Source organism: Pyxicephalus adspersus, chromosome 6 (assembly GCF_032062135.1).
Source record: "Pyxicephalus adspersus chromosome 6, UCB_Pads_2.0, whole genome shotgun sequence".
NCBI lineage: Eukaryota > Metazoa > Chordata > Amphibia > Anura > Pyxicephalidae > Pyxicephalus > Pyxicephalus adspersus.
The window spans coordinates 103472545-103485487 of record NC_092863.1 but is presented as its reverse complement, the minus strand read 5'-3'; the positions used below and the strand labels follow the sequence as shown (position 1 = coordinate 103485487).

Below are 12943 nucleotides of genomic sequence, written 5' to 3'. Positions count from 1 at the left end.
TTTTTTTTTTTATGTAGATTTTAAATCACAGCCAGAGCCCTCACCTGTGCTGAGCCAACTAGCCCAACGGCAGCAGCAACAGCATCAGATACAGCCAGTGCCTGTACCGCCTCCGGGACTGGAGACCTTCTCTCCACAGGTGAAGCTACGAGAAACGTCTCCGGTGGACAGCTCTACCTCTGTGGGCAAAATGCTGCAGCTGCCCAGCCTGTCGCTGGACTCCCAGGCTATGTCCGCCCAGCAGACTCATCAGCAGAAACACATTAAACCGCAGAAACGGAGGATACCCCCCACTTCGAAGGTTAGTAACTTGGACAGCTCTTTAGTTTAATCTGCAATTCACTGCTCATTGGTTAATGGATTAAACTTACTGCTTCCAGCAGCTTTATATCTATAATTGGTCTCTCAGCAGCCAGAATTATAGCCTGAATGCCTGTTAAAGACTAATGCTGCATGATTTGCAGAACACAGTGATGTCTTATTTCCAAGCACATATCCGAACCTTGTGTGTGTGGAAAACAATACTTCTGAGTGTTCTGGATTTTCTAATATTGCTTAGTTAAATCCATCTGTAAAGTACACCTCACTAATGAAGATAACTTTACTGCTAAGAGCAGTCTGTCCCCTGTATGAGCTAGGTGCTTGACATCTTCAAGCTTAGTTGACCCATTGTTATGTGGTGAAGATTTAAAGTGATTGGCACTTTAATATAATGTAATGAATGCCTCTGCATTAGTGGTCCCGGAGCACTTACCCTAAAAATAAATGCAGACAAAAAAACTTTTGCATTGTGTGATCTGTTGCACATCTGAGTTCTGATTTAAAAAAGCAAGAAAGGTTTTGACCCTTCAGATATTAGGACATCTACTGCTTCTTTTTCTTGTCCATGTTTTTTTTCCTGTCTGTTTTCCGTTTGTTTCAGGTTGATAAACTCTAACTTTATCTTTTTGGCAGATTCCTGCATCTGCAGTAGAGATGCCCGGATCAGCTGACGTCACTGGATTGAATGTGCAATTAGGAGCCTTGGAATTTGGTTCAGAGCCCACCTTGCCAGAGTTTGGTTCAAACACAAGTCCTGACAGTGGAAACCAGGCACCCAGTAACTTGTATTCTAAAACAATAAGGTAAGCGGGCAAATTATATAGAAGTAATCTAACTAATCTATATTAAAAGGCAAACCTTGATGTTTGAGCGGTTGCATTCCAGTTCATCTGCTTCCAAATGGCTGCCCATTCCCTATTGTGTAGTGATATATATATATATATATTTTTTTTTTGTTGAAGTTGTTCTTCAGGGCTGAATGTTGATTCTATCTTGATGCATGTTTTTTGCAGTGAATCCCTCAACTCCTCGCTGCCAATATCCAGTACTGTGCAGGAGCCAAGCTATACGGCGTCTGTCATCACCACTTCCAGCCACAGCAGCTCATCGCAGAGTACCAGTCCAGTTACCATCCCCTCATCATCCTCTTCCTCCTACGACCAGACGTCTGTGCACAGCAGAATAGGATACCAAAGCTCCATGGCTGCCACCGAAGTGGTTCCAGTCACGGTTAGTCCAATGCCCACCACTTAAGTGTAAAAGCTTCCATTTCAATGTATCAGAAAAGAAAATGTTGCTGGTTGCTCAAAGTAACTGTTCACGCCTTTTTGTTTTTTCTGTAGAATGGACACAATGGAATTCGGGCACAAGTGTCTTTGAACAGTAAGTATGGAATGTTTGCCAGCTGTGCTATCGCCACTTTTTCTTAATCTGATTTGTCAATGCGGGCATGTTTAGTACTTGGCTTTATCTTCACTCTCTTTCATGTGTCAAAAGATCACTTTACACAAATTGGGCTGTCCAGCCGGATCTGGTACATGACGATGATGCTGTAATCCAAGCACATATCTTAATTATTGTGCAGACAACCGTACACTGAGTCTTATGCCAGTCCCTGGAGTTCATAATCCGCTGTAAACTCCAACTCTGTTACATTAGCGCCAGCTTTGCTACAGAGATTATGTTCTCTTCTCTTGCCAACTCTTTACAAGATCTCAATTTGTATAGGGATGGGCCAGATGTCTTTTTATGTAAGTACTTCTCAGAATAGTCTAACGTTTAATCTTTTGTGTTCAAAGGGGGGTGGTTTCTAAATCCGATATTACCAGCCTTTTGTAAAGTCACCAGCAAGGGCAACTGGCCTGCCTGGCCCCAACATTGATTCCGCTGGTTACTTTATAGTAAAGTCAGATTAAGGAATTTATTTGATTTATTGGTTAAAGTGGCTTCAATCTCTTCAGCAGAAGTCTAGATCACTAGTATTGCATTTATGCGCACATGCAGAAAGCTGTCCCTGGACAGCTTTTTTTTTAATGGGGTGACCACCAGCTAACAATACAGCAAAAAGGTGACCTTTCACGCTGGGATTTTATCCAATTCTTTGCAGTCAGTGCCTGCATGCAGTCAGAGTTTGGGTTGTTATTTTGCTGCCTTGTGTATCTTTGGGGGTGATGTTCAATCAGCTCATTTCTAATATTCAGGATCAAAGAGGAAATATACTTAGGCACCTATCGCCATGTCTTGCATTAGAGAATGTAATAAGGTGTTGCAGGATGGAAATTCTTTCAAGCCTAACAGTGTCTCTCTTGCTGATCACAGCCACTCCTTCCGTCCCATCAGTAAAGTCGGAGAATTCCCAGAACCTGACATCCGTAGGGTCTCTGTCCAGTCCACCCTCCACCTCCTCATCTCTCCTTCCTCCTGCATCTCAGCACACGTCCGCTGTTTCGCTGTCTAGCTTGCCACCGCCCACTGACCTTTCAACTAGCTCCCTTTCACTCAACAGGTGAGAGCATTTTTTTAAACAGATTTATTGAAATAAATTGTTTTTGAAATGTAATTCTTGTAAAAAATAATAATAATTCCACTGTAGATTACCCTGTTGGTTTAATAAAACAGATTCTGTTGGCTGGGCTGGGGAGAAATAAATGGAAGTGTTTTTCAGGCTATATATTGATTCTTTAAAATATCACTTCTGCAACACTTACCAATCAGTATATAGTACGTTGGATTTTGTGTCCAAATATATAAATCTAAAAGGAAAAAATGATCTCTGAGCTATAACTTTTTCTTATGAAATGGGAAGGACTTCCTTAGACACAGAGGTAGGGGAATTGTAATATCTCCAGGTTACCAAGCAGCTGATAGTATGACCCCCACCTAACCAGTCCATTAAATTTACATCCATCCAGGAAGACCCCTGCAGTATCTTCATAGCTGTGTGGCCCAAGCTAGCCAAAGCCTGCTGGTTTGATTGGTTAAAACAAACTTATCCAACTGCTATGGTTTGAAGATCTACCAAACTAATCCATTTGATCTTTTGTTTGGTAGATTCAGTTGATGAAATCTGAATAAATATCCTGTGCCTGGAATGAAATAGTTGTTCCCACAATACAGGCCCTGTGCATGTGGAGAATTCCAAATTATCCATTGTGATCATTGCACGAGTTGGGTATCTAGAGGTCACCTAAGGTATCTCAAAGGAGTTTTTAGTAACAGGCCAGTAAACATGAAATAAAACTTGAACTATTCTAGTGTTCCTTTATTCCTCTTCGCTTCTCTCACACGTTCTGCAGACTGTGATGTGTTTCATCCAAGCACATATCTGACCCTTTTGTGAAGCATCAGTGTGACTGAGTCTCAACGTGTGCCAAAGCTGTCAATTGTCAGAACATTTTGTCTTGTCGTGGTAGTAACTGTTAACGTTTTTATCCTTAGCACTTTGTCTGGGCACCAGAACAGCCTTCCTGCAGCGTCAGTACTGTCCTCCGCAGTTTCTCATACGGTAAGTTTTTATTTCTGTACTCTTTTAAAATTCTGATGCCGTGGTCAAAACCCATATTGTACCTACATCTGGCAGAGACCTTCGCAGGTTGTACAAATTTACCTTTGCTCAGGTGTAAATTTTGATTGGTTCTTTAAATTTTATACTTTACAGAATGCTGTATGTTTTTTACAGTACTAGCTCAGCCTCCACTATCCTTTCACCTACAACCCATCAACAGGGCTCTTGCTACCCTTTCCATGGCTTTTTCCAGTGCTTACTTCAGGTCTCTGGTTTTCCTTAACATTTGTGCAGTTGTTCCCTTTAGACTTGAATAGATCTTTACCCCCAATGTCTCTGGTGTTGGAATATAACCATATTCAAGTCTCTGCTCAGGAGAAAATTGCAGGCCAGAGGATATACATACCGGAGGAGGCTGCCACTTTCTTGTGAAGTTAGGAAAACTCTGGAAGTTGCCCTCTAAAATTGCTTTGCCGTTTCAGAGATCAATCTAAAGACCAGTGTTAAACCCAGAATATTTTTTTAAGTTAAGTGGAAGAAAATTATAGGTGGGTGCCAGCCCTTGTATTGTCACCCAATAGTGCCGGGTGGTGCATGGCTGGGGGAAACACAGAAGACAGATGTCTGTGTGCATTTACCTGTCCTGCAACCTAAAATTCCAGTATGTTGTGCCTTCTTTTCTAAACATAACATCAGGCCAAGATACTGCTAACATAATTTGTATTTTTATTTGTAAGTGGATTTTTTTCCTAGTCATTTTTTAATTGCATTAATGTTTTTTCTTTAGCACACAAGTGTAGAGAGCACGGTCACGCTCCAGCCTAGCACAACCTTCTCTACGGCGCCAACGTCAGCCACAAGCACCACCTCTTCAGTTGTCAGTATGGCCAGCAGTATGAATACTACCAACAGCTTAGGCCTCAGCGTTCCCAGTGTAAGCGTGCCTGCCGCCGCCGCCGCTGCTGCTGCCGCCGCCACCACTCGGACTGCCCCGTTAGTGTCTTCAGGTAAGTGCTAAGCTTGTACACTCTTACCATGAACTTTCTGCTCTGTAGCCCCTAAGGTGTTAGCTTCATTTTCCTTAAGAGTATGGCATTTGTACACTTCAAGGAAGACATAAAAGGAAAATAAGGAAAAAATCTGCCACCAGAACTGTATTGGGCTCTTCTGTCCCCTTGTGATCTCATTAGAATAAAGTTAAAAAAGCAAAAACAGTTTAATCTCATACAACTTGATCTTTATGTTACAGATCCATTTAGGATGATTTTGTGTTTCTGCACAATAAAAGACATGATAGCGCAAATATGTCAGAAAAGGTTGTCCTAGTTAGTGTAGAAGTAAAAGTAAATCTGGGCAAAAAAGATTTTTTCAAGACCATTAACACATCCACATAGCTTGGTAAAGTCCGCAGCTTTAGTCCTATCAAGGACCTTATGTAACCATTTAGAATAATGGAGTTCATATTTCTGACTGATAGTCACCTGGGCTGTCATTAGAAGATGGTGAAACCACTGCTGGCTGCTGCAGAGCCTGGGAAACTATATGTTTCGTAGGAGCGGAGAGCTCTGACTTCCTTTCTCGAAGACTTGGCAAAGAAAAATTGTAATGCAAGAAATGTAATAAATGAGGTTCTACACTATTTTAAGACCATAACCAATGTAAAATCTGTTGGTTCTCCTATAGAAGTCCTAATCCTAAACTTCTTTTTTTCCAGGAAAAGCCCCTCCAAACCTCCCACAGGGTGTTCCTCCTCTTTTACACAACCAGTACATTGTTGGACCTGGAGGCCTCCTTCCTGCATACCCAGTAAGCACAGTGGGTTGCGTCTTGGATTTAGGAGAATGGCTGTTGTAGATATTTGAAGAAATGGGTGAGGTGTGCCAAATGAATATTACGCCGCATTGCGGCATGATATTGAACATGTCTTTTGGCTAAGGCAGCCTGTTTTTAATTTAAACAAGCTTCCAATGTGGTTAAAATTAAATAATGGTACAATTTATATTGCACTGTCTGGAGACTGAAAGATGCATGAACAGCGCTGTTCTGCTCTATGGACAGGCGAGGGGGGAGAACGACGGAGCGGCACTCTGCTGCGCTCTCCCCTTCACTTTCATTACGATCGTTGCCCATCCGTGGATCCAGGCCATGCCAGATTCTCATCCGATATTAGCCCCGAGCCAATTATCGAAGGAGAACCATATATTGTGTGTGTGTGTGTGTGTGTGTGTGTGTGTGTAGCCCAAAATGTACTTGTGTACTATTACTGTATTATGCAACTGATGAAAAATTGCAAGCAGCTACCCATAGGAGATTTTTTGGTAATATGCTGAAAATATCTCCTAAAACAAGGAGATGCATGGACCGTTTTTGACCTAAACGGTCTCTATTTTTCTCACGGTCTGCTTTGGTTGACAGGGACCTTTGTGTTTTTGAAATAAAGCTTTGATAAGAAAATTACCCTTTTGTCTTTAAGAACAAATTTAATTGTTCAGCGCCCTAATCCTTCTCTCTCACTTACCTTCCTTCAAGCAGATCTATGGCTATGATGATCTCCAAATGCTTCAGTCCAGATTACCAATGGTAAGTAAAGCCACTTACTGGCAGCAGTGTATTGTCATATTCATTGTATATGTATCCCTTTCACCAGGGTCTGATCACTTTGTCAAGGCCTTGTACTTTTTATTAATGATGATCTACTCTGTATTTTTAGGATTATTATGGGATCACATTTCCTGCGCCAGCAACGCTGACAGGCCGTGATGGAGGACTGGCAAGCAACCCATACTCAGGTAAACATTTATTTTCCTCTCCCTGTTCAATTGTTGTGTGCCTAACTGATTGTAAACACATGTGAGGAGGGTTTATCAAGCTGCAGACAAAGGGTTCAGAATTGGGTGTGTTGTATGTTTAGTTAGAGTTAAGCCGCATACACATGTGCAATTAGTCATTGGAAAGGATCTTTCACGATCCTTTCCAACGACTAAGCGCTCCACGATGCATGAGCGATGCTGTACATACAGCACCTTTCTGCTCTATGCAGAGTGGAGGGGGAGAACGACAGAGTGGCTCCCAGCTGCACTCTCTCCCCCTTCACATTATTCATCGTCCGTGGATCCGCCAGGACGGTTGTTCGGACGATGAACAACGTGCGCTGTACACACTTAAGAATTTTGTACGATAATGGCCTGATCCGTTTATGGGGCGAGAACTATTGAAAGTGTGTACGTAGCTTAACTCCAGGCATCTTCTGTCTTATCGGTGGAAATCCAAAAAATTAGAACGCATTTTGCTACCTGGGCTGTAGTGAACAATTCAGATTTTTAGTGTTGTGCCTGACACCCTGTGATGATGCTGTGGCTTGTAGAAGTTGGGATTTGTACAGTGCTGCAAAATATGTTGGCGCTATATACGTCCTGTTTAATAATAATAATTTGTAAGCTTTTGGGGCTAAAATTGGAAAATTGGGAAAAACTGCAAAGTCTGCAATACCATGTTCAGTGACTCAAATGTTGAAGCCAAAGGGTTGGGCTGACAGTATTTTAAAGAAACAACTGTTTTTGCAGCTGCAGTCTCCAAGTTTCCTTTACAGATAATCTAATGCCATTATAGTGAATTTGTGATTTCTGACCTACTTTTTTCTTTCAGGTGATGTAGCAAAGTTTGGCCGTGCAGATTCTGCTTCTCCGGCCCCCGCCACAACATTGGCGCAGCCACAGCAGAAGCAGACACAGACTCACCACACAGCTCAGCAGCCGTTCCTGAACCCAACCCTGCCTCCCGGCTACAGCTACACAGGCTTACCCTACTACGCTGGCGTGCCAGGTGTACCAAGCGCTTTCCAATATGGCCCCACCATGTTTGTAAGTATCTTGTGACCTGTATGCCATACAACCACAAGAAGCCCTCTAAAATCTTCATTATCCAGATACGCTGCTCCTGTTCTTTTATCAATCAATTTCATTTTGTTCTGGGGATTTTCATAATCAAATAGGATTCCCCTTGCTGGCCATTACTTCTGTCATCAGACATTGGAATGGCAATATTCAAAATGTAGCCAGGAAGTTAATAAGACTCTGCTACACAATAAAGCTATTGCTGGCAAGGCAGGCGAAGGGGTCATAATCTAGATAAAAGGAATTTTTCTTTTAAATAATCAGAACAGAATTGTAATTTTAAAAGCCAGTATGTAGCTTGGTAAAGAAGAAACCAGTTGTATTTGCTTTGTTCAACGTCCAATAATCTTGTAATTTTACCCAGGTACCTCCCGCATCAGCCAAAACCCACGGAGTAAATCTAAACACAGCGTCCACTCCCTTCCAGCAGGCCGGAGGGTATGGGCAGCACAGCTATGGTGCAGGTAAGTCTATTGGTCAGCTTCCTGTGATTTCCTGTCCTCATGGATTGGTCTCCATCATATGTATGTCATTAGTTCCTTTTTCCATAGGTTACGATGACCTTGCCCAGGGGACAACAGCTGCGGATTACAGCAAAGGTGGATACAGCGGCACGGCTCAAGCACAAAGCAAGTCTGCCGGTGCTGGTCCGGGAAAAGGTAATCTATTTGTGCAACCTACAGATCTCACAACGGCATTGCAATTGTAAACTGGATTGCTAAAGCTTTGAGTACAGCGATGGTTTAACTTTCCATAGAATAACTAAATTTGTCAAAATGCAAACTACACAAAGTCAATAAGTTGAGATTGGAGAAACAGAATGCAAATTCTGTGCAGTGCTGAATTGCAGGAACATCAGGAAAAGTCAGATTACTTTCCAATGTTTTAAGCAGGTGTCACATACTAGATATACAGAGCTCGGTATTATTGAGAGTTTGACCACTGACTCTTTCTTCACAGGCGTGTCGGTGAGCTCCAGTAACACAGGTGTGCCTGACATCAGCGGTTCAGTCTACAACAAGACGCAAGTGAGTGCCAGACTTTTTGATTCTGCTGTGCTCAGTTTAGTTTGGGAATTTTCCTACATTGATCCACCCTTTTACCTTTCAGACATTTGACAAGCAGGGATTCCACGCAGCCACACCACCGCCGTTCAGCCTCCCTTCTGCCCTTGGCTCCACAGGACCTCTGAACCCTGGTGCTGCCGCCGGCTACGCCCCAGCTCCCTTCCTGCATATTCTACCTGCTCATCAGCAGCCTCACTCCCAGCTGCTTCATCACCACCTCCAGCAGGATGGACAGGTGAGAATACAGGTGTACCAACTGCCCGTCACATTGCCTGTTTTGTTCAATGCTCCCCATTGACTGAGACTTGAAGCATGCAGGAGACTTCATAACTAATGCACTCCACCCTCCTTGGTCCCTATTCAGCTGGTTGTAAAGATCATTTCATTCACCCCAGAATTTCATTCACCCCAGCAGTGCAGGCAGCCAGAGCTTTGGGTTCTTTTACATGTGCATTTGCATCAGTAAGGGTTAGGCTGATGTTGATAATGACAGGCTCTCTTTAACATACTCCACTAATAAATGAACAATCCTCAACCACGGTATTTCTAGTTAAATAGTTATAGTCAGGTTGACAAAAGATATAAGTCCATCAAGTTCAACCACTGGGGAATACACACATCGCAGATATAAAATCCTATGGACATAGTTTGTCCAAAAGAAGGCAAAAAAAAAAAAAAGTGGAACAATTTGTTCCAACAGGGGAAAAAGTTCCTTCCTGATTCCATGAGGCAATCGGATGTTCCAAGGATCAGCAGTCTCTGTTATCTTTAAGCTATAATAAGTTCTGTCCGACAACATCTCTCTGTGCCCTATTCAGGCTTTCCAGGACCCCGTCTCCTCCCCCCTCTCATATCCAGAGCAATGCAGGGAAGTGGTCAGTGCTTTCCAGGTGCAGCTTACCTGTTCTACCCTGCTGATCCCTACAACCCTCCTGTTCATCATTTGTTTACAAGCACCTGTGCTCAATGAAGGTGTATATGATGTCCTATACAATCTCATCCTATGAATGGGACGGAAGGACTGCTGTATTCAGCACATTGAACCCTGAAAGCAGAACTGAACCCCCGCCTATCCATCCTTCTTTTTCCCTCCCCGAGACGATTCTTCAGCCATCTTGGTTGGCCTTGTCGGGATGATGCAAGTCCTGTGCAAACAGGCATCTGGGATTGCAGGGTTTTCCTAGCTGACAATGCACATGTGCAGCTTAGCTTTGGTGCCAGAAACCATCAGGCAGTTTTTACAAATTGCCTGTTCCTTTCTGCAATAATGACTGGCATAATGGAGTATTTGGGAAAAGAGAACTTTAGTTATTATTAAACAGTATATAGCACAAACATCTTTTGCAGCGCTGTGCATAAAATAGTTTCCAGCTTCATATAAAAGCTTACTGACCACCCCATGGTTCTTACTGTCAAAGTGACTGGCTAGTGTTTTCACTGAGTGAATTTAGATTTAGCATTTGTCATCTCAGAGTCCAGGGCGGGCTTCTCCTGTTAGCCATTTTGGTCCTTTTTAGGATCTCTGAATCTCCACCACGTTTTCTGATTTATTTATTTTTTTTTTCTCGTTTTGCAGGGCGGCTCTGGTCAGCGCAGTCAGCCCAACTCCATGCAGCAGAAGACTCAGGCCAACAAGACCGCCTACACCAGTTCCCCCTACTGGACAAACTGAGGCGCCCCCCCCACCGCCGCCGCCCTTGAGGAAGACGCCGCTAGAAGCCCATTCCTGGACGCCACCATTAGTTCTTTATGGAATATACAACTGTGATCAGCCAAAACGTCTGTGCGGGAAGAATCTACAAAACACATCCTTAGTGTAAACTTATACCCGCTTTCTTTTTGGTTTGCCGGTGTATGTAATATATTTATGTATGTATTTGTAAATGTAATAGAGCCTAAATGTGGTTTTTCTGCATTTTGCAGCCTTTTTTGTTTATTTTTTTTTGTTTTAGGGGGCATTTGACTTAACACCTGCATCCGTGCAAAAATATATATATATTATATATATTTTCTTTTGTTTTAAGCTCATTGGTTTGTAAGAAAAGTGTCATTTTAAAAAAAAGAAAAAAAAAGAGAAACCTGGATTTTCGCCCCTCTTATTTAAGTCCAAGAAATAATACCGACAGACTTACAAAGTTTCTGTCCAATACTTTTTTTTCTTCCCCCTTCCCCTAATTTTATTATTTTTCCATCATAGGAAGTTCATTAAGAATCTGAATGTTTATATTAAAGAATGGTGGTCCCATCACTATCATAACATTACTTTTCTTTTGATTTTAAATAAAGTCAACGGATCATCTGCAGATGATTTTTTTTTTTTTTTTTTTTGGTCAGACTGCTCTGCATGCAATTTGCACTTTGCTTAGTTTTAGAAGTAGCTCTCCTATTAACCCACCTGTGTGGCCTAAAGTGCACCTGTAGTGTGCAGCAGCCATAATACTTAATAGTATGAGATATTAGGAGAACACGTCCTCCAGTTTAGGATATGGCTTTTTTTTTTTTTCCAGGCTTTGTAGCCCTACTGGGAAGATTACCCCCATGCACATTGAGGTGAAGTGCTGCTTAACCCTGCTGCATAAGGGGTCTCCTGGTATCCACAAGGTCAGCATTTACCTTCCAGTTCCAGGTTTCAGTGTCAGCCAGGACACGATCTGCATTGACTTTGCATCTCCTGTGTTTGTAGTTTTCCTTCGGGTACTTTTCTTCCCCCTCATACATAACAAAAGAAAATGTACTGGTAGGTAAAAGCCACAACAAACAAACATCGGGTATTGGCCCCCAAAGTAACCCAAGGTTTATAAACAGATGTCTAAAGTATTGATAATCCAAATAAAAATGTGAAAAAAGGCAGGGTATTTGAAGTGCAGCAATATTTTAAATACTAAAAGTGGATCAAACATATACAATGTTACATGTCACAATTGTATACATGCATATTCATCATAAGTTGTTCCCACTGAACAAAAGAGTGGGAAATGTAGACGGCTAAACAATGATTCCTAATGTCAATGAAAATAGAGGAAGAAATGGATGTTGTGTCCCCACGTGTTTCGCCTACACATGCTTCTTCAGGGGACTTGTGGACATCAAAATAGAACTGTATACAAAAAATATAATCATATATTGACTAACTATGAGAATACATGTTTTACAAAATTCAGTGGGAACAACTTATGATGAAGATGCATGTATACAATTGTGAAATGTAACATTGTATGCTTGATCCACTTTTGCTATTTGATATATTGCTGCAATTCAAATACTTTGCCTTTTTTCTTGTTTTTATTTGATACCATATACGTATCAGTATGTAACACACCATAAATTAGACGAGGTGAATTGGTGTACAACAACATATTTACATTGATAATCCAAAGTTTATCCTAAGAACTTTTTCAAACGCGTGCAGGACATATTGTTCCGAAATCCAATATTCTGCAGCCGCCGTTTGAATAGAGTGCGGTACTTGTGCTGGTATTTCTCTTCAATTGGAGAGATTTGGACTATTTCCTGTATCTCCTAGGTATGGAAAGTAAAGCAAAAAAAAAACCCCAAAACACATAAACACAATCAGAAGGGTTAGGACTTTCATCAATGTGGCCCAAAACTTTTAGCTAAAAATTCTGATGTGGTGGTGGGAGTTGTCGGAGGACTCCTAATGATTAATCCAGCAGTAAGATCTTGTGGCTTAATGTCATCTTGGAGTTTTGAGTTTTCCACCAACTGGATCACAAACCTAAAATGGGAGAGTAAACTCTGACCCAGAAACTTCAACTCCCAAAATATTCCTCTATTAAGCTATGAAAACTAAAGCCAAGTTGAGTATAAAGGGCCAGACAATTCAAGATTCAACTCCGATGCAATGGAAGCTGAAATCTGCCTCTCTCCATCATCACTAAGGCTAACTTGTTGCAAATTCTGGGTGCTGAAGTATTTCAAAGTGGTGTTTGCCATTACAGAGTCCAATAAGTACTGATATGGAATCACTTGCAGCAAAGTTGGACCAGTCTTCCTTCTTTTTGTTTTTTGGAGTTGTTGAGAACAAAACTGTTATGGTTTTTTAACTATGAGCTATGTAAGCCATGATGGTCTGCCTTGGCTTCCCATCTGAGTGTGCCACCTTCATTGTAAGTTCTACTGATTGTCCACTGGGGGGA

General features: G+C 41.8%; 1 protein-coding gene and 2 non-coding genes across 3 annotated transcripts in view; all 3 read left to right on the top strand.

The window, feature by feature from the left end:
• The window catches only part of UBAP2 (ubiquitin associated protein 2), a 36952-nt gene extending 25863 nt beyond the window's left edge, over nt 1-11089 (top strand). The window contains exons 12-27 of the mRNA XM_072413528.1: nt 18-301; nt 955-1124; nt 1335-1551; nt 1665-1704; nt 2641-2827; nt 3760-3826; nt 4614-4833; nt 5541-5632; nt 6359-6406; nt 6537-6615; nt 7472-7686; nt 8084-8183; nt 8271-8378; nt 8680-8747; nt 8830-9021; nt 10363-11089. Coding sequence (XP_072269629.1) covers nt 18-301; nt 955-1124; nt 1335-1551; nt 1665-1704; nt 2641-2827; nt 3760-3826; nt 4614-4833; nt 5541-5632; nt 6359-6406; nt 6537-6615; nt 7472-7686; nt 8084-8183; nt 8271-8378; nt 8680-8747; nt 8830-9021; nt 10363-10458 — 2183 coding nt within the window. The 3' untranslated portion in view covers nt 10459-11089. The remainder of the gene's footprint in view (nt 1-17; nt 302-954; nt 1125-1334; nt 1552-1664; nt 1705-2640; nt 2828-3759; nt 3827-4613; nt 4834-5540; nt 5633-6358; nt 6407-6536; nt 6616-7471; nt 7687-8083; nt 8184-8270; nt 8379-8679; nt 8748-8829; nt 9022-10362) is intronic.
• On the top strand, nt 459-542 carry LOC140334406 (small nucleolar RNA SNORD121A). The gene has a single exon (XR_011921534.1). It is a non-coding gene; the product is annotated as a small nucleolar RNA SNORD121A (small nucleolar RNA).
• LOC140334407 (small nucleolar RNA SNORD121A) lies at nt 3609-3686 on the top strand. Its single transcript, XR_011921535.1, has one exon. It is a non-coding gene; the product is annotated as a small nucleolar RNA SNORD121A (small nucleolar RNA).
• Nucleotides 11090-12943: the final 1854 nt, after the last annotated feature.